General features: G+C 38.6%; 2 protein-coding genes and 1 long non-coding RNA gene across 5 annotated transcripts; 2 read left to right on the top strand and 1 right to left on the bottom strand.

The window, feature by feature from the left end:
* Positions 1–196: 196 nt before the first annotated feature.
* Positions 197–1,800, bottom strand: LOC127439359 (uncharacterized). The gene is made up of 4 exons (XM_051695611.1): positions 1,160–1,800; positions 814–1,065; positions 475–531; positions 197–380 (listed from the first exon to the last, which is right to left on the bottom strand). Exons 1-4 carry the CDS (start codon positions 1,437–1,439, stop codon positions 271–273), a joined length of 699 nt encoding a protein of 232 aa, XP_051551571.1. The 5' UTR covers positions 1,440–1,800; the 3' UTR covers positions 197–270.
* Positions 1,801–3,371: 1,571 nt separating this feature from the next.
* Positions 3,372–3,632, top strand: LOC127439358 (uncharacterized). Its single transcript, XR_007896916.1, has 2 exons — positions 3,372–3,496; positions 3,557–3,632. It is a non-coding gene; the product is annotated as an uncharacterized LOC127439358 (long non-coding RNA).
* A 9,164-nt stretch (positions 3,633–12,796) lies between these two features.
* On the top strand, positions 12,797–20,682 carry LOC127439360 (uncharacterized). Of its 3 annotated transcripts, none has more exons than XM_051695613.1 (8): positions 12,797–12,859; positions 13,611–13,689; positions 13,990–14,147; positions 18,226–18,275; positions 19,036–19,299; positions 19,394–19,645; positions 19,928–19,984; positions 20,079–20,682. In XM_051695613.1, exons 3-8 carry the CDS (start codon positions 14,140–14,142, stop codon positions 20,186–20,188), a joined length of 741 nt encoding a protein of 246 aa, XP_051551573.1. In that variant the 5' UTR covers positions 12,797–12,859; positions 13,611–13,689; positions 13,990–14,139; the 3' UTR covers positions 20,189–20,682. The 3 variants fall into 3 exon arrangements, with proteins under 3 accessions (XP_051551573.1, XP_051551574.1, XP_051551572.1); XM_051695612.1 differs by lacking the exon at positions 12,797–12,859 and adding an exon at positions 12,956–13,371; XM_051695614.1 differs by lacking the exons at positions 12,797–12,859; positions 19,394–19,645; positions 19,928–19,984; positions 20,079–20,682 and adding an exon at positions 12,932–13,371 and having other exon boundaries at positions 19,131–19,267.
* Positions 20,683–24,777: the final 4,095 nt, after the last annotated feature.

Genomic DNA, 24,777 nt, shown 5'->3' with positions numbered 1-24,777 from the left:
AATCAGTTTAATAGAAGTATCGGTATTGATGATATTGGACTAATTATTGGTATCGGATCGAAAAGAAAATAAGTGGTATTGCCCATCCCTACTGCTGAAGTGAACAAACTAATCACTGGATTCAGTGCAGTCCATGTATTCATATGTTATTCAAAATGTTCAGATCCATGTTGACAGAATCCTCTTCAGACCTGTTGGTGCTGGTCCAGCCTGGGGTGTAAGATGGTTTGAGATGGCAAAAGAGCATGGAGGAAGACTGTTCCTTAATTGTTATTTGTGGGAACTTCTGTGATCTTTGTACCAGAAACAGCCATTAAGAATCAGAACACAAACAAGCAACAGAGTCAGTCCTACTATCAATCCATCTCCTTCAGTGGAGGCTGGGGGAAAGAGAGCACACATTTTTCATTTGTAAATGTTCTTTTTCATTTTTCACCTCACTGTGAAGCTCTCAATGTCTCCTGTTTTACTTACTAGAAGATGTTGTGTTGTCCTGGTGTTGTCTATCTTGATCAGACTCTGTAACGTTTTCTGTACAACATATGAAAAGGTAAGGTATAATGTTCAACTTCAATTTTAATGAGAAAAAGTCATGTTCATGCTGTCTGAAAATCAGCTTCTAATATGCATGTACGACACCTGTCTAGATGCTTTAAAAGTCACAGATGTAACCATATATTCGGGATTGGGGGGACAAGGTGTAATCATGTAACCCGTTGATAAAAGCAATATTGGTTGACCACTAATTTGTATGCTGTAATATTGAAAGAGGGGGCGTTCTACATGTTCTGACATCCAAGGAGCTGCTCTCACCTGTGACATTTACTGTGATCAAGGTATTTCCATCTGAGTCCAGAGCTCTGTATGTTCCAGAATCATTGGCTATAAACTCTCTGATGATCAGGTCCTCATTACTTTCGGTCAGTCGATCACTCTGGACCCCTTTTCCTTTAATCCACACCGGTGTAAACTCTGCGCCACCGATCCTCTCATGCACCACTCGCTCAGTCTTACGCAACAAAACTTCCAACGTAAGATTCTCACCTGTCTTCAAGGAAAACTCATCTGATGAAAAATAGAAAGGAAAATTATGGAGATATTATACTTTTATCACTTTTATCATTAGAATTATTATGTTGATGGTGAAATCAGATTTTACCTTTAATAGAAACTATGAAAATCTTGTTGAATGCCATCTCAGATGTCTTGTAAACGATTAAAGTGAATAAACCAGCATCACTCCTCCTCAGATCCGTCAGTATGATGGTACAGCTCCCAATTTGAGACACACGGCCCGTATATTCTTTATGCTGATTAGTACCGTAAGCCTTTAAAATAACGTTATAAATCTCAATAATCCCAGAATCACATGGGAATGTGATATTGTCACCCTCTTTTCCTGACAAAGGTTCTGGAATGCCCCCTAATAAAATAAGCATTTAATAGTGTCAAAAAGATTTCAAATAATCTTAAATCACAAATACATCATTACAAGTGCATTACAAAATAAATGCATGCTTATGTGAATTCATATTTAAACACTGTAACTGAGCAAACTAGAGATGTGTCCAGATAGTTCGGTTAACCGTTCAACGCGTCTGTATTTGAATAACAAAATCACTATTCGGATATTCTACACATGCAATAGAGGTCTTCAACCGATCCGATTGGTGCACGACAAACAGTCGGGCTTTGGGCCGGGTTTGGGTCCGTTTTTCAAGTATAAGGTGAGTTAGGATCTGATCAAATATGTTTTTGTCTGTGCTGTTTTTTCAATAGTTTTTTCTATCTTCTCTTTGATTTTCCTCGGATGATTTGAACGCACCACAACAACTATGTACATTTTTTTGGGGGTCAGAGTGCAAGGTCAGCCATGATACAGCACCCCTGGAGCAGATAGGGTCAAGGGCCTTGCTCAAGGGCCCAACAGTGGCATCATGGCAGTGTTGGGGCTTGAACCCCTGACCATCTAGTCAGTAACCCAGAGCCTTAACCGCCAAGCCACCACTGCCACCTGGAATCTACACCCCTGCACCTACCCGTCGAAAAATGATGGAGACTTCTCTTATAAAACAGAAACTCCACACTTAGGTCACTTCAAAAGGATTGTTTAGTGTAAAACATGTTGAAGATTAGTGGACAGGAGGTCAGTTCATTAAATGATGAGCTGTTTCCTCACAAAAACAGTTTATTCCACTCACTGAAGCATCTCCTCCATAGACCTCTTGTCTCCTCGCCAGTGCACCGCTGTGATATGTTATTTTAGGCTAAAAGGCTCCTCTACTCTATGTAGAAGGGTTCTGGTGGCGCTTTAACCATGTTAAAGGGTTAGTTCACCCAAAAATGAAAAATGGGAGTGGATGGTGATTAGATATTTGTAGATTTTGCTTTTTGGACCTACAAATATCTAATCACCATCCACTCCCATTCTAAGGACCTGCTGAGCCTGGATCTTTCTCTACAAATCTTCAAAAGTGTTTTGCAGAAGAAAGAAAGTCATATACACATATATCTCAAATGGCATGAGGGTGAATAAATTATCAGAGAATTTTCATTTTTGGGTGAACTATCTCTTTAAAGAATGGAACCTTATTGTAACATGTTAACATAAATATTGTTTTTTGTTTGTTCATGATGCATTTACTAATTATAACAAGTACAGTCTTATTGTAAAGTGTTAGTCTACATGTGATGACACTTGATCAGAAGCTACTCATGCTCAAAATAATCCCTTCAAAGTTAAACTTTTTATTTGTAAAATTCACTTCAACTCAGCAATTCTGACATGAAGGAAACATGCTTTAAATGTAATTTATATTGCCGATGCATATAGGCTATATTTAGCAGTAACTATTCTAACAGCAGCATTTATCAGTAGCGTGGACTGGAATCACATGGGTCTTGTCAGACGAGTGATTTTCCCCCAAACCACGCCCACAATCATGACTAAACCCTCAGGAAAGTTTTCATTGGTCATCTCACAAACAAGTAGTCGCTTATTTGACAAAGTTTTCGATGTTCATGGAATGAAATACATTCAGAAGTTTAGTTTGAGGTCAACTAAATGAGGTCCCAATTTATTTCATGCTGTCTTTGTGATGTTAAATAAAGGTGAATGAAAAATGAAAGTAAGATGTGTGTAGTTTCCACGCCCACTGGGATGAGTCCAGTGCAAAAAGAACAATAAAACAAACACACTTTCTTCAATAATTCCACCTAACTTTTACATTATCTGGGGAAAAAAAACAGAGAAATATTAAGTAGAAATAGTCTAAAAATCTCTGAGCGCCCAACGGATATAGAAAGGAAGTCCCGCCTTACAGGTATAAGAGCCAATCACCTTTCAGATACAGACATCGCCTGTCAAGTCTAGTTATTCTAGACTCATGTGTGTATCTGATATCACCTCTAACATCAGTTCTCAACCTTTGAGTCAGAAGGTCGGCCGTCAGCGTGGCCCAGTCTCCGCCATAACACAAACTGCAACCAGCTCCACGTGTGGTTGGACGGCGTGACGGCGCGAGCAAATTACTCACGATTCTCTCTGGAGCTCCAGTCTGTTGCTGTCTCTGGATTCCAGGGAAGAGTAGATGTTCGTATCTCCATCGATGATGAATACACCAAATTATATTTTTTTAAAAAATGCATTTGAACTTGAACCCATACTGCTCTCATGAAGACCTGAACATATTCTTGTCTGTGAATATTTAAACCACTTCAGCCACTGGGACATAAAATAGCCTGCAGTTAAAGAAACAATTAATAAATAGCAAAAATAAATATAAAAATCTGAAGTTTAATGGACACTTATTTTACACTATATCGACTCAAAACGCGGTCTAAAATATTTTAAAACAGAACAGACGATATGTAGTAGATTTTGGAGCCAACACTTCTGTTAATCGGGCATGCTTTTCGAATTATTGCGATAATTTTAAAATGCCAATTTATTTGTCATGTATGTTATAACAGTCTATAACTACTTCATTCCTCTCTCAGGTGTCTCAGTGGGTTTTGTCTCCAGTCAACACCAGCACCATTTGGGGCTACACGCAGTGGAAACCTGTCACGCATCGCACACCCAAACCCGTGTTTGAGGACGTCACACCCTGCATGTGCTCCGAACCCGTTTCCATGGTCCAACTCCCTCAGTCCAGTCTGGTTCAAGATTCTCAGACGTACGGACTGAACATAAGCTTCAGAATCGCTGGAGACCCGTTTTACAATGCAACCAATTACATCAGCTGGTGAATATGAAATAATGACTCGCACATTTTAAAATATTTCTACAGCTCTTCGACCTCTTCTGCCATTGGTCAGACAAATAGGTAGTCCCACCTCAAACTCACACCATTGGTTTAGCCAAAAGTTGACATGTGAGATGCTCAAACAAACAGAGCAATGTTTTGAAAGCATAACAAGAGTGTTAACACTCTTCAGGATCTAATAGGAGCATACTTATGGTGGACTCATAAAACTAAAAAGTATTTTAATATCCAAAAAAATTTAATAATTCACTTTTAAGACAGTACAACATTGTGGCAAGGAGGAGGGCGGGGCCGGGCTGTGATGATGCATGCCCAGCCCCTAATCAGGCTAATCAAGCCTACGAGAGGGATAAAGGTGGCCGGAGGCGGCAGTTCAGGAGAGAGAGAGCTACAGGCAGCTGCCCTGTATGTGTTTGCGTTATATGTCTATTGTTTTAATTTATCATTAAATTATTATTTATATTGTCAAGCTGGTTCTCACCTCCTCCTTTCCCTTTTACCCCGTTACATTGGTGCCGAAATCCGGGAAGGAGGAGGTATGCGCCGTAGTAGAGTCCTCACCACTGCCATCCACCCCAAAGGAGCAGCAGCGGCCATCTGCCGGGGGACTGAGGAGCCAGGCCACCTGAAAACGGAGGAATGACTGCCGACCGAGAGGGGAGGAGGGGCTCCCTACTGACCGCCTGCAGCGGTCAGGCCACTGCCAGGGGCGGAGAAGACCCCTACTGGCCGCTTAAACATGGCAGGGTCAAAGATAAGACTGCCGTCCGTGAGTGGGGAGGGGCTCACTGCCGACCGCCTGGAGAACTGCTGCCAGGGGCAGAGGAGACCCCTACTATCCACCAAAATGCGGCAGGGCATTCCGTTTGCCAGGGGCCGGAGGACTGCCCCCAATCCACCCGTGGAGGAGCGGCTGTCATCCACTAGAGGGTGGAGGAGTGACCGGGGACCAGGCTACGGCGTATCAGAGAACCGGCAAGTAAGTTTTTTTTCTCACTCTCTCCTCTTTCTCTCCCGCTGCTGCTCCATGTTGGCCTTTCTCTCTTTTTTGTTGTTGTTGTTTTTCCCTCCCCTTGTCTCCCTCCTAGGTCCGAGAAGGCGGGGAAGGCCCGGAAAGGGGGGTAGGGGGGTAGGTGGGTATGGTAGGGGGGGATGTACTTCATGCCGGGGGCTCCCCAGCCTGAAGCAAAGGAGGGAGGTGTGTGGCAAGGAGGGGGGTGGGGCTGGGCCATGATGATGCACGCCTGGCTCCTAAGCAGGCTAATCAAGCCCATGAGAGGGATAAAGGCGGCTGGAGGCGGCAGTTCAGGAGAGAGAGAGCTACAGGCAGCTACCCTGTATGCATTTGTGTTGTATGTCTTTTGTTTTAATTTATCATTAAATTAGTATTTATATTGTCAAGCCGGTTCTCACCTCCTCCTTTCCCTTTTACCCCGTTACAAACATTTAATGGATTGTGCTTCTATCCCTCAAAGCCTTGTTTCATACATGTCAAATTAAATATACAGGGTCCTTTTAAATCATAATAAAAAAAACTTTCCCCAGCTGAAAGTTTTCATTTTGTTAACTCTTTTATGAAGAAAGATAAACATAAATGATGATGAAAGCCAAAATATTAAGTAATCCATTATTTTACAAATGGGAGTCGAAATGACATTTTTCATCTATGATTTTGGAGCAAAACGACAGGTCAAAATAAAAACCTTAGAAAGATGTCAGTGTCATGATTTTATTTTTACACAGAGATAGGTAGATCTATTTCTAAAATCAGTTGACATCAGCACCCCTTGTTGCATTATATGCCTATGGTGTGAGTCCAAAAATGGGAAAAAACACTTTTTGTGTTGTTTTTTCAAAGTTTGAGTGCCTATAACTCCAGAAGTATTAAATATATCTTAATATCCTTTTAGATTCCGGTTCAGAACAAACTTTACTTTTAGTATTTAGATGTCGAAGGCCCTATATGGTGAAATCCCAGAGATATGGGGCTCTCAATGTTGCTCCATGCTTAATTTGTAAAAAAAAAAAAAAACAATGACATTGTTTTTATGTGAATAAATAAAAGTACATTTCTAGTTTCATCATTATTTGTTCATCAGACTTTTCTTTTATTGAACAAGAAAAACTAGCTTCACACCATGTGACCCACATTTGGTTTTTAACCATCGGAAATGTGTAAAATTTACAGATTGAGCAACATTGAGAGCCCCATATCTCTGGGGTTTCACCATATAGGGCCTTAAAAATCTAAATACTAAAATGAAAGTTTTTTCTGAACCAGAATCTAAAAGGATATTAAGATATATTTAAAACTTCTGAAGTTATTAGCACTCCAACTTTGAAAAAACAGCCCAAGAAAATGTTTTTCCCATATTTGGACTCAAACCAACAAGTGGTGCTGACATCAACTGATTTTAGTAATACATCTACCTATCTCTGTGTAAAAATAAAATAAAGATGCTGAAAACTTTCTAAGGTCATTATTTTTACCTGTAGTTTTGCTCCAAAATCATAAGCGAAAACTTTCATTTTGACCCATCTCTACAAAATAATGGATTGCTCCGTAAATATTGATCCATGGAAAGTAATATTTTGGCTTTCATCATCATTGATGTATTTCTTCCAGCAGCCAAAAAATAAGAAATAGAAAAAAAAAGATTATGGTCTATAATGGGTGTTTGGTCTTTGGTGTGTTGAGTGGTTATCTTTGAATAGTGACTCTGAGGGCTGATATTTGATTTTTGACTGAACTTTGACCTCTCTGATACTCTACAGTCTGTTTTGATGGGCATGGACTCATACTTGGGCAGAATCAATATGTGACGTGAGATGGACCAGTTTAACTGCTGTAAATGACTGTGATTTCTGCCAAGAACAAGAAATAAGAAGTTATATTTTGTGTAAAGATAATGAAGCTCATTCATTTGTAATTTTTTTTGTTATACAGAAAAATATTTAATGATTCAGACATGCTGTTTGTTTACAACTGTTGTTGTTGTTTTTGTCAAGCTGCCATTATAATTGCAGACAGAACACAGTACTAATGTTTACTTATGTTTGTGAAAATGCAGTTTGTTAAATGTTAAATTAGTGTAGTTGACCGTCCATGTCCAGACTTAATCTGTGTCTTCTAAAAGAACAACTCCATCTTTATGGACATTTTAAATATGTTTATGATTATGATGACAATGGAGTGTAATTATGTGTATAACAGATGCTTAAATTGTGTTGTGTTAATTTGATGTTATTGTAAATTGGTATATGTCTCATCACTGTCACGACTGCTATGTTGATCAGAACTGCACCCAAGAATTTCACACACCATTGCACTTGTGTATATGGCTGTGTGACAATAAAGTGATTTGATTTTGATTTTGATTTGATTTTTTGATTTGATTGATTTGATTACATTTTATACAAGATGTTTTGATTTGTATTTAAAAGTCAAAGTGAATGTTACACACACAGCAGTAATTTATACAAAACAAACCATTTTATTTTTTTTATTTTATTTTTTTTCAGTTGAGGAATAATTTATATAGAGAAAAAGATGATTGTAACAGTTTTTGAAACCATATTTACATTTTAATAAGTCATTCAGGGAAGCAACAAGAAAAGTGCAAATGAATGTTTGTTAGTAAACATGCAGTTTCCTCCAAACATTTACGAGTCAAATGTTTATTAATAATAAACTCCCCTACATCACAGTTCTCTTAAAAACACCTGATGCATAACATTACACAATGAAAAAAATACAAATAATATTTGTTTGACAACATTTTTTAAATTGGAACCTATCAGTCAAAATCCCTGAGAAACTCGTGTGTCTTTCTGATTATTAAATTCTGACAACATTTGCATATTTACTTTTAAGTCTTAAAAATGTGTACGATTTTCACCAGTCAGTAATCTGGCCAATATATATGATTTTACAACAATGTATGGAAGATTACACTGTACAAACAAAATAGAATCAAATTATCACTCAGTAGCAGTTTTGGTTTGTCTTGTGATTTACTGTTAAATCATATCATAATTATAAAGGTGTAAAACAATTTTAGCATGTCAATTTCAATACTAAATCTGGCTAAACCAAGATGACATTTAAGGCTGGAGAGAGTGATTCATCTTGTGGTCCTCAGAAGTGAAACACCACGCTGTGATTGGCCAATCCAGAGATCAATCATAGAGTTTATCAGTAACATGCACAATGACGATCCCACTCAAGTCCCTGTCACACTCAAATGACTATCAATTAGTCAGTATGTGCATGGGGGCGGAGCTTCTGCCATATGATCTCAATTGATTGGCTAATATCCCATTGATTGTGATGTCCTCTTACGGATCAAAACATGAACTTCACCCACGATTACAATCACCAGTTGAGTGCCGAGTCCAACAGCCATGATGGCAATAATTAGCGTGGAGAATGAATCAACTGGTGGATCACCCATGCCCATTAAAACAGACTGTAGAGTAACAGAGAGATCAAAGTTCAGTCAACAAATCAAATATCAGCCTACAGAGTCACTATTCATATATAACGACTCAACACACCAAAGACCAAACACCCATTATAGACCATAATCAGTATATATATTAGGAGGCTAATTCCACGTCAACTGGAGAGTCCTGGCTAAAAAAATAAATAAAATTTATTTTTCTTTTTTAGGCTGCTGGAAGAAATACTTAAATGATGATAAAGCCAAACTGTTACTTTCCATGGATCAATATTTACAAAGCAATCCATTATTTTGTAGAGGGGGGTCAAAATTGAAAGTTTTCGCTTATGATTTTGGAGCAAAATTACAGGTGAAATAAAAATATGAACTGTCAGTGCCATGATTTTATTTATACACAGAGATAGGTAGATCTATTACTAAAATCAGTTGACGTTAGCACTGCTTGTTGCATTATTTGCCAATGGTGTGAGTCCAAAAATGGGGGAAAAAAACACTTTTTTTTATGTTGTTTTTCCAAAGTTGGAGTGCCTATAACTTCAGAAGTCCTAAATATATTTTAATATACTTTTAGATTCTGGTTCAGAACAAACTTCTCTTATTGCATCTCCATTGTAAATGCCCTATATGGTTAAATCACAGAGATATGGGGCTCTAAATGTGACTCAATCTGTAAATTTTCCACATTTTTCAGAATCAGAATAAGCTTTATTGCCAAGTATGCTTACACATACAAGGAATTTGTCTTGGTGACAGGAGCTTCCAGTACACAACAATACAAAAACAGCAACAAGACTTTTAAAAAAAATAATTGAAATTGAATAAAAAATAGATAAATATTGAAAAGAAAAAAGTATATATAGAATACACAATTTACAATATATATATACTGTATACACATATATGAATATATATACATACACATACATACACACACACATACGTAGTGCAAATCTAAATACAAATCTGTTACATACAGTGCAAGGGAATGTATGGCAGAAGAGGTATGGTATGTTGGATAATTATAAATAGACTAAACTGTGTATTGCACATTAATTATTGCTCAATGGGGCAGTTTTAACTGTTCATGAGATGGATAGCCTGAGGGGAAAAACTGTTCCTGTGCCTGACGGTTCTGGTGCTCAGAGCTCTGAAGCATTGGCCAGAAGGCAACAGTTGAAAGAGGTAATGGGCAGGGTGAGTGGGGTCCAGAGTGATTTTTCCAGCCCTTTTCCTCACTCTGGAAGTGTATAGTTCTTGAAGGGAGGGCAGGGGGCAACCAATAATCCTCTCAGCAGTCTGAACTGTCCTTTGTAGTCTTCTGATGTCTGATTTCGTAGCTGAACCAAACCAGACAGTTATTGAAGTGCAGAGGACAGACTCAGTGTGGGTCTCCCACTTCAGGTCCTGTGAGATGGTAGTGCCCAGGAACCTGAATGGCTTTACTGCTGCCACAGTGCTTTTTAGAATGGTGAGCGGAGTCAATGTTGGGGTGTTCCTCCTAAAGTCCACAATCATCTCCACCGTTTTGAGCGTGTTCAGCTCCAGGTTGTTTTGACTGCACCAGACAACCAACTGTTCAACCTCCCTTCTGTATGCAGGCTCATCGTCATCTTGGATGAGGCCGATGACAGCAGTGTCATCTGCAAACTTCAGGAGCTTGACAGAGGGGTCCTTGGCGATGCAGTCATTGGTGTAGAAATTTTCAACGGTTAAAAACCAAATGTGGGTCACATGGTGTGAAGTTAGCTTTTCTTGTGGAATAAAAGAAAGGTCTGATGTACAAATAATGATGAAACTAGAAATGTACCTTTATTTATTCACATAAAAACAATAATGTCAAAATATCGTTATTCAAGAGTCCAAAGATACAATAAAATAAATAAAAAAATTAAAAAAATTAAGCATGGAGCAACATTGAGAGCCCCATATCTCTGGGATTTCACCATATTGGGCCTAAAAATCTATATACTAAAAGGAAATGACACGAGGAATCAAATTTACCTTGATCTTTTGACATATAAGAGGTCATTATAAAACATACTGTAAGTTTCAGAACTCAAAACTTCATTTGCTCAAACCAAGCTACCAAAAAAACAACATATCAACACCTACTTTACCATTAATCACTTCAGTAGCCCCGCCTAATAGTGGTGAGCAGTGAGATGGCAGGAAGATAGAGAACAGGTCAATCAAGAGCAGAGAGCCAATCAAAACAGTGGGTGTGTACTGTCACGTCTTAAAGGAGAAGCGGTCTCTTCAAATCTTTACCTTCCGTTGGAGTTTCTCTCCATTTACCAGGAATCCAAATGTACAACCGAACACAACAAACAACGCAAAACAGATCAAATGAGTTTTAAACGTCGACAAGTTTGGAATTCTTAACACAGATGCGGAACGGAGAAATCACATGACTGCTGCGTTGTGTTTTTAGAGCAGTCATGTGACCCGTGAAGCTCTAATCAACTGATCTGTGATCAGTTTTCAGCTCTGATCTGTCATACAGGAGAGGATGGTGCTGCTGACAGAGATCTTTTATACTGATGTGTAACAACAACCTCCGCGGTTTTACCATTCGGCCAACTTGTATCACGTGAGTCTTCTAGCCAGTCACGGTGCAGCCATGTTCAGAGTGCTGAGTCTGGTTCCGGAAGTAAAAATCCCATTAATCTATCCCATAGACTAATAGATTTTCAACAATAACTTATAAACCTTTAAAGACAGACCTACCATGAGCTCCGAGGTTGTTCATCGATGGTACATGCTTCTGTTGAAGTCTGTCTGCGTCATTTCAACTTCAGCTTTAAACTTCATTATTTAAAAATTGCACTTGATAGCAGAATTCATGGAAAACAACTACATTACCCATGGTCCAGCTGAGAAAGATCCACCAATCAGAGATCGGCATCCAACAAAACCTGTGAAAGGTGCCTCGGAGCGATCGTGCGCTCCCATGATGCACTGTGAATGACGTAATCGAGTCGGTCTCCCTTCACCCTTAAACTACTTATATATTTGTACATATTTTGCAATAAACATAAAACATATTGTTTCTATACTTATGATCAACAACCTAAAATCAATAGTTTTATATATTCACATTGTTTTTTATTCAATGACATCATTGGCAATGCTTCATGGGATTGTAGTCCGTACCCTCATGAAAGACGGTAAGTACACAGTCTTGTACCTTTGTCTTTATGTCCGATTTTCAAATACTTTTTTGCCTCAAATCAAAGTTTGTGATGTTGTGATTTTCCTCGGAGCTGGTTGGTTTGGTTCATGGCTTACAAATCTTTTATGAAGGATTTTATTAAAAGTCTATGGAAGAAATTAATGGGGAAAATACTTCCAGAACCCAGATGGCTTTTATCATGGTAAACTCCACACAAAGTTCACTCCAAGAAGATTTTGAAGTGTAAAACATGGTGAAGATTAGAGGACAGGTGGTCAACGCATTAAGTGATAAGCTGTTTCTTCACAAAATCATTTTATACAGTGTACTGAAACATCTCCTCCATAGACATCCACTCCAAAAGAACGGATTCAGGGTAGGGTTGCACCAGCAGTGCGTAAGTTCTCACGTAAGTTAGGATGTAAAGTTCACACTAAGGGCTTAGTAACTACTAGTTAGTTTGTAACTAAGTCAGTGCTTAATTTGGTTGCACCACCTGTTCTTAAGGCAAGGCTTAACTAGTAGGTTGTAAACTCTTTGTAAAGTAATGCATAGTCACATAATATGACGTTTACCTGCATTGATCCAATAATCAGCCTTCAGATTTATACACAGAAGTGTTAAAAAACCATAAACTTAAATTTGATCTTGTTTAATCCTTGTTTGCTCACGTAACTGTCAGCTGTAACACATTATATCCCCATTAAAATATGATACGTAATAAAAGTAGATTTAATAAATAGTATATTTGCCCTGTGTAAATAATAATATATAGGAACTGTATCTAAAATAAATAAGGGGTGATAAATAAATACTAATACAGCAGGCTGGAAAAACAGACATTTATTCATTTTAATATCCTGTATATTTTTTGAATGTGTTGAAACTTGACACCGGGCGACACACCCTAAAAACTGGACGGTTTGAATGGTTTCATGCTGAAGAGCTGCTTAAAAGTAAGTTTTTTTCTCTCTCTCTCGTAAATGTAAACGAGTGTAAATGTCTACATCATATTGTATGTCGAAATGATTGATGCCTGTCATGCAAAACATGAGCTCATTGATGTCAAGTGAGTCTGCTTTTTTGTTCTGTTCGTTCCTCCTGGTCAGCTGCTTCCGTAAATATTCAGTTCACACGTCGGGTTACGTTCTACCTAAGTTTAATGGTGCAACGCTCACATATTTTGTAGCATTTCTCACGTTGAGAATCCCCCCAAAATTAAATTGGTTCTTCTTTTTTTTCTGCGTATACATTTCCTCACTTGTCTTCACTTGCGCGTGCTTGGTGCCGGGAGATGCTTTCCGCACGCACGTTCCGTGAACGCCCGCGCGCAACATCCAACCTGTTACCTGTAATTGGAAGATGGAATTAAAACTGGAATAACGGTGTAATATTTCCGCCTTGAACAGCCTGTTTAAAAGAAATGCTGAATGCTGTCTTTGAACTGAAGCGGAAGGGCAAACGGAAGGTAACCACTTAGTTTTTGATCATTTGAATTACATGAAAGGTGTCAAAATGTGCACCTCGTTCCCGGTTGCGTTGCCATTGTTTTGTAGAAGGTTCTGTTCAACTTCTAAGTTTTTGTGGTGAAATATCTTACCACCAGCGTGCTAGCTATCCGTTAAGCCTAATGCCAAGTAAAATGGTTTGTTATGTTGTGTTGTACTGAATCTATGACCAACATGTAATGTGATTATAAATCATCAGGTATTGCAGGTGTCTGGAGTTGATCCAGAGGACCTGACAGTGGATGTGAGATACTGGTTTAGAGATAGGATCAATCCAGGTATGCGCTTTAATCAGACCTAATGTAGTACAAAGTAAATGCAGAAGATTTTGACTGGATTGAAATTAAAATGTAACATTAATGTCATAGAATTCTATGAGTTCTATTGAAGTAAGTATATGGAAATACTCCAGCACATTTCCATTGGATGGTTGAGCCTGGAGAGGTGTTTGACCACTGGCCAGCTACTTCAAATCATCAAGCAGGCCTCATATTTCAATGATACAAATGCAAGATTATTACAAGAGACTGAAACGTAAACTTATGTAGTATGCATAACCTGTGCTTTTTTATTCACAGATGAGAAACAACTGATGTTCAGGAGGCTGTTGGAAGCATTCTCTAAACCAATAACAGAGGTGTACCTGCTCTTCTATCAAGCAACATTGTCAGTCTTCTCCACCTTCAACCTCCTCCACCAGACAGAGAAGTCCTCCATCTTCCTTCTACATGATGAGGTAAAATGTGAGGGTTGGTATATGCTTCTGCCAATACTGTGCTATGTTTGTTCCTTTTTTCATGTCATTTTGAAAATCTTTTCTGAAATACAGTATATAAAATAGCAGGAAACAGTTTTTGGTTGCAAAAATAACTGGGTGGGAGAGAGGAGCCGCAACCACCAAAACCCGCAAAATTTTGGGTCGCTCCGCCCCCAAACCATGTAATCTCACTCTGAACTTTTGGTGAAGAAAGTGTGTTTGTTTTATTGTTCTTGTTGCACTGGACTCATCCCAGTGGGTGTGGAAACTAAACACACCTACTTTCATTTTTCATTCACCTTTATTTGTCAAGACTTTCATCGCTGAAAGAACAATCAACAAAATGTGAGTTATGGTATGATTTTCAATTTAAAGGCAGATAGTGTGTTTGTTATTTTAGTAATAGTTTTATTTATGTAGCCACACGTTTTTTCTTTCTATAGCCACAAAATGTCACAAATGAAAGTAGGTAATTAACAAGATTTGTGAAGCTAATCAAGCCTGCTAACAGTATTTAGCACTAACCCTGTGTCTCAATCAGTTCATGTCGTGAATCATCATGAACACAAATTCGACATATTTTATCATGTCTGCTGATTATAAGTGACTTTGGGCTTGTTTCCAGAGCGGGATTATTATAGTTTTGAAAATGTCATTATTTTTTATTTTTTATATGGTTTTGTGTTTTGGCTCAAATTTGTTAACTACATATGTTAATATAAACTAACAGTGAACAACATTTACAGCACATACTGTATTTATTTATCTTAGCTTTGTTCTTTCCAACATATACTTGTAGATTTTTACCATGAAAAAGAATGTTTATAAATGGTATATGTAAACATTAGTTAATGCATTATGAACTAGATTTATAAATGACCATTGACCAAGATTAATCAATGCAGTAAAAATGGTAATACTTTGCAATAAGATTGTATTTGTTAACATTAGTTAACATGAACTAACAAAACTTTTACAGCATTACAGTGTTAATCTTGGCTAATAATTTCAACATCTGCCAAAACATTTTGAATACGTTGTATATGTTAACATTAGTGCAGTATGAACTAACATGTTACTAACAATTAACAATTGTATTTTTATAAATTAACATTACCTAAGTTTATTAAATGTTGTAAAAACATATTTTTAATTGTTAGTTCATGATACCTGTTGCGGGCTCAGCTGAGGTGCAAAGGGGGCACTCGTGAGGACCGTTCGGAGTGCTAAAATGTCAAATGGGACACCCTACTGTCTCGTGGCCTTTGTGGAACGTGTATATGTATATGTCAGATTTTGTCCTGCTTCCACCCGCAACTTTCACGTTTAGTCCCGCTCCTGCCCACTCCAGTGTCTAGGTAATTTTTTTCCAATTCCCACCCGTAAAAAAACGGAGAGAGAGAGAGAGAGAGAGAGAGAGAGAGACGTTTTGTTAACACATTGCCAAATATCTGATTTATCTGTGGTTGGTTTCAAAGGTTTGTTTGTACCTTTCTTTAATAAAGCATTAGTATCTAACATTAAGGGATTCACCTTCATACTCAGACATTTTGCCTCAGAGTGGTACTTTTCTCCACATGGAGCACGAGGAAGAATTTGTATGAATGAGCCATCCCATTGGCCACCCCACTTGCAATTGCCGTTTTGGTCATTTTTTTTCTTGGGCACAATTTATTTTTTTAGAGATGAACCGTCTCTGTACAACCACAACACAGGGGAGACTTAACATGTGTGCACATTAAGGTCGCCTCACCTCTCCGTCCTGGCCAGTCCCCTCCGTTTTTGTATCCACGTTTTGTGTCCAAATTTCTGTGCCATCACAGACAGATCCGGGGCATGTCCAGGGGTGGCAAGAGTTGAGTTAGGTGGTGGCATCCAGTAAGTTCGTCTGACCGGGGGGGGGGGTGTTTTACTGAGGTGAGCTGTGTCCTCCCAGACATGGGCGGAACGTTGTTGTGGACCATGCCTGACATGGATGGGTTAAGCCATTGTGCACCGTCTCCAGGATGCGAGCAGGGTCCAAGTTGGGGTGGCAAAGCTCATTTTTAGGGTGGCAGCTGCCACCTTGTGCCACCCTTCTGGTCCCGCCCCTGGACTGATCGCTGGCTCCTCCCCGTCACTAACCCTGCACCTGTAAATCGTTTATTTTTGTTGCTCTTGCCCAGTAGAAGAATAACAAGAGTAATATTCTGTACCTTAAGAACATAAAATGAACTTGAGTCATTTTAATTTTATGTTTAGATATTTATATTTTTTGGGGATCCCGCGATTAATTGCTTTCTCCCTCTTCCCGCACGCACATCAGTGTCTTCCCGCCCGCACCCGCACTCAGCAATCAAAGCTTGTCCTGCGCCACACTCTGTTGCGTCTGGTCCTGCGGGAGTGCAGGACTCTAACCGCAAGTCCACATCAAGTGTGCCAGTTCGGACAGGGCCTCAGATGACTCTTCCACTGGCCATGTGTTTGTACACCACTGATGTAGAGCATCTGAGCGCGGCACGAACAGTAGATGGTGCTATATGGCAGCTGCTATTAGTGGTGGATCACAGTTTTATTATGATCTGGGAGCCCAATCTTCAGCAAGCCCAAAAACACGACTGTACACAAGATTATTATCATAAATAACGAAAACTAAGACAAAAACTTTTTGTTACCTAAAATAAACATAAAAATAGGAGTTTTCAAAAAAACGCAAACGAAACTGAAAAATTAGTTTTCGTATTTTCAATCATTGTCTGATGCTTAAGCCTGATTTCTCTGTTTTCCTCAAAAAGAATTGGCAAGCAGCTATCTACTTGACATGTGAAAACAAAAAAATCTCAGTTCGCCTGCATACGTGATGTTTAGAAGAATGAAACTCTGGGGGCGGGGCTCTGGACAAGAAAGTGCTGATGGCAAATAATGGCGGGCTTTGAAACATCACAAAGATAGCACGAAATAAATTGGGACCTCATTTAGTTGACCTCAAACTAAACTTCTGAATGTATTTCATTCCATGAACATCGAAAACTTTGTCAAATAAGCGACTACTTGTTCGTGAGATGACCAATGAAAACTTTCCTGAGGGTTTAGTCATGATTGTGGGCGTGGTTTGCGCTTCAGTGGTTTGGGGGAAAATCACGTGTCTGACAAGACCCATGTGATTCCAGTCCACGCTACTGATAAATGCTGCTGTTAACACTTTACAATAAGACTGTACTTGTTATAATTAGTAAATGCATCATGAACAAACAAAAAACAATATTTATGTTAACATGTTACAATAAGGTTCCATTCTTTAAAGAGATAGTTCACCCAAAAATGAAAATTCTCTGATAATTTATTCACCCTCATGCCATTTGAGATATATGTGTATATGACATTCTTTCTTCTGCAAAACACTTTTGAAGATTTGTAGAGAAAGATCCAGGCTCAGCAGGTCCTTAGAATGGGAGTGGATGGTGATTAGATATTTGTAGATTTTGCTTTTTGGACCTTCAAATATCTAATCACCATCCACTCCCAATTTTCATTTTTGGGTGAACTATTCCTTTAACATGGTTAAAGCGCCACCAGAACCCTTCTACATAGAGTAGAGGAGCCTTTTAGCCTAAAATAACATATCACAGCGGTGCACTGGCGAGGAGACAAGAGGTCTATGGAGGAGATGCTTCAGTGAGTGGAATAAACTGTTTTTGTGAGGAAACAGCTCATCATTTAATGAACTGACCACCTGTCCACTAATCTTCAACATGTTTTACACTAAACAATCCTTTTGAAGTGACCTAAGTGTGGAGTTTCTGTTTTATAAGAGAAGTCTCCATCATTTTTCGACAGGTAGGTGCAGGGGCGTAGATTCCAGGGGGGATGGCGAGGAAGTAACCCCCCCCAAAGAAATTGTTCTTTGTGTTGCGATCTCTATAAAATGATTTTAAGAATCCTAATACTGTAATTGGACGCCTGAAAATTCATTGATCACAAAGTGTGGAAAAGTGTGTTGAGTTTACCCTTGATTTTTAGTATAAAATGTTTTACTTTGACTGGATCTTTCAAACCACTTCTTATGTTTTCTCATCAGGTTGAGCTGGTTGAGTCTCCTGGTGCTGCTGATCCTTGTCACTTGTGCAAGTGAGTATTTCAGAATCATGAGAAATTATTGTGTGTGTGTGTGTGGTTGATTCAAGACATTTGACTTGGTAACTGAAGCTTATAGTACTTAAAGAAATGCACCAGGTAGACACAGAATTACAGAAGATTAATGCAATTACAGAATAATACAACACGACTGGTAAATCGTGGGGCAGTGGTGGCTTGGCGGTTAAGGCTCTGGGTTACTGACTTGATGGTCAGGGGTTCAAGCCCCAACACTGCCACAATGCCACCATTGGGCCCTTGAGCAAGGCCCTTGACCCTATCTGCTCCAGGGGTGCTGTATCATGGCTGACCCTGCACTCTGACCCCAGAAAAAATGTACATAGTTGTTGTGGTGCGTTCAAATCGTCCAAGGAAAATCAAAGAGAAGATAGAAAAAACTATTGAAAAAACAGCACAGACAAAAACATATTTGATCAGATCCTAACTCACCTTATACTTGAAAAACGGACCCAAACCCGGCCCAAAGCCCGACTGTTTGTCGTGCACCAATCGGATCGGTTGAAGACCTCTATTGCATGTGTAGAATATCCGAATAGTGATTTTGTTATTCAAATACAGACGCGTTGAACGGTTAACCGAACTATCTGGACACATCTCTAGTTTGCTCAGTTACAGTGTTTAAATATGAATTCACATAAGCATGCATTTATTTTGTAATGCACTTGTAATGATGTATTTGTGATTTAAGATTATTTGAAATCTTTTTGACACTATTAAATGCTTATTTTATTAGGGGGCATTCCAGAACCTTTGTCAGGAAAAGAGGGTGACAATATCACATTCCCATGTGATTCTGGGATTATTGAGATTTATAACGTTATTTTAAAGGCTTACGGTACTAATCAGCATAAAGAATATACGGGCCGTGTGTCTCAAATTGGGAGCTGTACCATCATACTGACGGATCTGAGGAGGAGTGATGCTGGTTTATTCACTTTAATCATTTACAAGACATCTGAGATGGCATTCAACAAGATTTTCATAGTTTCTATTAAAGGTAAAATCTGATTTCACCATCAACATAATAATTCTAATGATAAAAGTGATAAAAGTATAATATCTCCATAATTTTCCTTTCTATTTTTCATCAGATGAGTTTTCCTTGAAGACAGGTGAGAATCTTACGTTGGAAGTTTTGTTGCGTAAGACTGAGCGAGTGGTGCATGAGAGGATCGGTGGCGCAGAGTTTACGCCGGTGTGGATTAAAGGAAAAGGGGTCCAGAGTGATCGACTGACCGAAAGTAATGAGGACCTGATCATCAGAGAGTTTATAGCCAATGATTCTGGAACATACAGAGCTCTGGACTCAGATGGAAATACCTTGATCACAGTAAATGTCACAGGTGAGAGCAGCTCCTTGGATGTCAGAACATGTAGAACACCCCCTCTTTCAATATTACAGCATACAAATTAGTGGTCAACCAATATTGCTTTTATCAACGGGTTACATGATTACACCTTGTCCCCCCAATCCCGAATATATGGTTACATCTGTGACTTTTAAAGCATCTAGACAGGTGTCGTACATGCATATTAGAAGCTGATTTTCAGACAGCATGAACATGACTTTTTCTCATTAAAATTGAAGTTGAACATTATACCTTACCTTTTCATATGTTGTACAGAAAACGTTACAGAGTCTGATCAAGATAGACAACACCAGGACAACACAACATCTTCTAGTAAGTAAAACAGGAGACATTGAGAGCTTCACAGTGAGGTGAAAAATGAAAAAGAACATTTACAAATGAAAAATGTGTGCTCTCTTTCCCCCAGCCTCCACTGAAGGAGATGGATTGATAGTAGGACTGACTCTGTTGCTTGTTTGTGTTCTGATTCTTAATGGCTGTTTCTGGTACAAAGACCACAGAAGTTCCCACAAATAACAATTAAGGAACAGTCTTCCTCCATGCTCTTTTGCCATCTCAAACCATCTTACACCCCAGGCTGGACCAGCACCAACAGGTCTGAAGAGGATTCTGTCAACATGGATCTGAACATTTTGATGTACATATGAATACATGGACTGCACTGAATCCAGTGATTAGTTTGTTCACTTCAGCTCTAGCTGGTAAATGAAAGGTTAACTATCCTGATTCATGAACTTCAAAGGATTGATTCATGAACTAGTTTTTACTGAATCCATTAACTATTTCACAACAAATTGGAAAGTATGTATGTTAGTAAAACATTGGGCAAACTGTAAAGAATTTGTGTCAAACTGTGAATGGAAAAAGAGATTTATACAAATTAATATTTATGAATGTAAGTATTTATGCTTTGTATAATTAGCATGTATACATCTGTTTATGTTATCTTGTTTATGAAACAATAAAAAAAGATTTTTGGTGTGTCAGATTTGTTAAGTGCATAGCAGACTTTTGTGATGGTGTCCCTCCTTTTTGGAGTTGCCCAACCCCCTTCTGTAGTTACAACAGGCTATTTTGTATTTTCTGCCCCTGTATAGAGCTCTCCGGGCCGCCTATTTAGGCCAGGTGGGAGGGATCAGTGCTCACCTGTAACCACAGCTTTTCTTCGTCCAGGGCAAGGAATACATACAGATATGGCTGTAATATGGCATCCAGAACTCAGTCAGAAACAATGAACATTAATAGACACTGAACTAAAGGTACAGTGAAGGGATAAAACAGAAGAATTATAAGACCCATTGTACCTGATCAAATAATGATATTTCACACACTCAAGACAGTTTGCAACTTGAAAGAATCTTCGACACCGGCAAACAGCACTGAAGACGCCTTTAACATGTAAGACCCGATATTTTATATAAACAGCCACTTTGGGTGTTTGTTTGGTATTTTAGTTAGGGGTCAAGATATGTTATGTCTCCTCTTCCAGCCAGCAGTCATTATATGACATTGTATGTAGGATGATCTCAGAAGTAATATATTTACAAAATACAATTCGGAAATGCACAGCACAGTTCACATAAAAAAAAAATCAGATTAATAAATCCAAAATACAATTAATAAATACACAAGTGAGAGCACAAATATTCCCCCAATTGCCCACACAAATATTTCTCATATACAATTAAAACATTTTTACAAATATGTATCTATCAAGTTCATGAATTAATCTGCATCAAAACATTTGTGAATGCTGCTACATTTATTTATGGATCATTGAATTTACAAATCGTCACGTGTGTGGATTGCTTTGGATTTGTGTGTGGCTATTTCAAGACTTTCCTGCCAGGGGTGCTTGTCATTTCTCAAACTGTGCATCCTCATTTCCTCGCTCCTCAAACTCATGACCTGGAAACCTGTCAAGGTCCGCCATCATGAAGGATCAATTCTCTAAATGCACCACGAGGAGGTGAGGATCAAAGATAGATGAAGCTTTCCAAGGATGCTCGAGCGAGGAAGCACCGGAGCATCCTATGCAGAAGACTTTTTGGCCGAAGCACCTGATGCACACTTAAATTCTCCTCCCCTTTTACATATGGTACAATAGATTTATTTCACTTTTCACCTTTACAGTTTAAATCAGCCATAACTGTCACATACTTCAACAGTGCATCTTGAAATATTTGGATTTATTATGAATATATTAATAAATAAAATTTAGATAAAACGGCAAGCACACCGAGGTAATGTAGCTGTGCAAAAACAGGCTCTGTAGTCATGCTTGGGTAAGCAGGACATTCCATTTTACAAATACCAGGTGTGTCGCTGGGGCAAAATATTCGGGGCTCAAGCCCCGCGAAACTCGTGAAAACCAGAGAAGGGTATAGCTGCAGGCATAGCTCCAAAAAGGGGTGGGAGCTCCAGAATGCCAGCTAAGATATAGAGAGCCCCTAACCTTACCCTTTCCCTAACCCTAACCATAAGTGGAAGTGACGCCCCCTTTTGGAGTAACACAGCCCTCTTTTGGAGATCTCTGGCCTGCAACTATACCTACTTGGAAAACCAGGCTTCAGCCGCACAGAAGCGTCTGTCAGATCAACAGCCAAGGTATAGATGATATACATTTCACGTTTGGTGCTTTATATGTGCTAAATATGCTTCTCTTATGAAAAGTACATTTACGCAGCGTGACTGCCTTGTTTTCGCGTGAGCGTGGCGCGAGTCATCACAGTACCACTGGTGCATATGAAGTGATCTGCTGCTCTGCTTCCTAGAGCGCACATATGGCGGGTGCTAATTTCAAACATTGATCATATCACTTCCGAAGATATAGATTTAACCACTGGAGTCGTATTTATGTTTCCTTTATGTGATTTTTGGAGTTTTACAGTGCTGATCACCTTTCACTTGCATATGGACCTACAGAGCTCAAATATGCTTCTAAAAATCTTCATTTGTGTTCTGCAGAAGAAAGAAAGTCATACACATCTGGGATGGCAAGAGGGTGAGTAAATGATGGGAGATTTATTTTTATTTTTGGATGAATCACCCCTTTAAGTCAGTACAACCTATTGAACATATAGTGAAAATGTATGTTGCTCTGGAAAGGAAGCGCAGCGGAAACCCTTTGGTGGTTTTAGTCTGTCTGCATTGTGCTGAAACCTGTAGTTTAATTTACTCGGTGCAGAACGACAGACAAAATGGAGCAATTCCTTTTCTTCAGTGTGCTCGCTTGTTGGATTATGCAAATCACTTCCAGTGGTAAATATATTCTTATTCAAACTTTTATGTGATTAAGTTACATATAAATAATCTCAAACATAAATTATCATCAACATTATTTAAACTGACCTGTATTATAATGTCTCTCTAGAAGTGTCCTCTGATCTGTTGAGAGTTCAGATGGGAGAAAGCATCACCCTGAACTGCACCATGACAAACAGAAATGAAATCGCCTGGTATCACCAGAATAATGAAAATCTTACTCTACTGATTTCTGCAGAGACCGACACAACAGGAAGAAAACTTCTAATTACCTACAATCGAAACAGGAGTCGTCTGAATTTAAATGCAAATAGTTGGATGACCATCGTCAGTCTGATTATTTCTGGAATAACAGAGTCAGATTTGGGGCTTTATTTCTGTGGAACTAAATCTGACTCACCAAACCTGCTCTTCGACAAAGCCATCAAAGTACAAACACAAGGTCGGTACTCATGACCGATTTTAGTTTGAACTCATCACATCTTCACAATGCTGTCAAGCTTTGTCTTTTGTTTGACATGCACAATGTTCGATGTTTTATTTCACAATGAGAAGTTCATTTCTGTATTGTTCATTCTATGTAATATATGTAGTGTTAGTTATTTGAACCCCTAACAGTAAGTATTGAACGCTGCGTGTGTAAGTGTTCCAGACATGAATGAATGATCCTTGAAATCATGTGTGTTGTTGAGGTGTAAAGTTACTTTACTAACAGATCACACCTGAAGAAATCCCAAATCTAGTTACTTGTACAGAATAGGATTGCTTTTATCGCTTTCTTTTTGTGTTGGTAATGTGACCATATTCAAAATGTCTTTCCAGACAACATAAGAGAACTGTCAAAAGAAGATCTGATCACAGGTAAGAACAATAATTATGTTTGGTCAAATCTCATTTTTCCTCAAAGCTCTGAGATCAGCTCTAATTCTTTATACTTTTAATCAGTAAAACACAACTATGAATGTTTTCTCTCTGTTTCTCTCTAGATGACCTGACAGTAAAAGAGCGAGTGTTGATGTTTGGTGGCGTTGGACTTGCTATTCTTATGTTTTTTTTGGCTACAATCACCGTAGGTGGAATCATTCACCGTCATGGTTGGCAAAAAGGCTGGACTGTAGGGAAAGATGCAACTGCACTTAATTCTGATTAACAATCAGCTAAAGCAGATTTACATATTTAGTCTTACTATTATAACCCCGAGCTTAGCACTGCAAATACAATGTGTAGGTTAATGGCTATGTTCAAGGGCGTAGATTTGGCTTGAACATTGGGGGGTTGCAGCATGAAGCATTTGCATGTTTCCATTGATCATGGTTTAAATAACTGTTTATTTTGATTACTGGTGGGTTTAACCCCTCCCAGAATCTATGCTACGTTATTACTGAAATGCAAAACACTCACTGGAGGAGGTGGATAAAATGTGGCTCAGATTTTCTGTTAGTCAATTTGCAGTTACTTTCACTTCAGAGGAATTCAGATGTTTTGTGGCAACTGTTGCCTTTGTGTGCAGTGAAGCTCAAACAATCATATCCATTTGTGGTTTTGGTTATTATTCAGTTCAGTAGCAATCGTGCAATCTGTAAATGTCACCTATGTCATCTCTCTTTTTTGTAACATAAAACGTTATTAAATAAAAGGTGAATGTTACTCAAAATCAAATCAAATCAATTTATTGTCACACAGCCATATACACAAGTGCAATGGTGTGTGAAATTCTTGGGTGCAGTTCCGATCAACATAGCAGTCGTGACAGTGATGAGACATATACCAATTTACAATAACATCAAATTAACACAGCACAATTTAAACATCTGTTATACACATAATTACACTCAACAGTA

This window comes from Myxocyprinus asiaticus, unplaced genomic scaffold (assembly GCF_019703515.2).
Source record: "Myxocyprinus asiaticus isolate MX2 ecotype Aquarium Trade unplaced genomic scaffold, UBuf_Myxa_2 HiC_scaffold_116, whole genome shotgun sequence".
Classification (NCBI taxonomy): Eukaryota; Metazoa; Chordata; class Actinopteri; order Cypriniformes; family Catostomidae; genus Myxocyprinus; species Myxocyprinus asiaticus.
The sequence above is the reverse complement of the archived record's forward strand: the minus strand, read 5'-3'. Positions and strand labels throughout refer to the sequence as shown.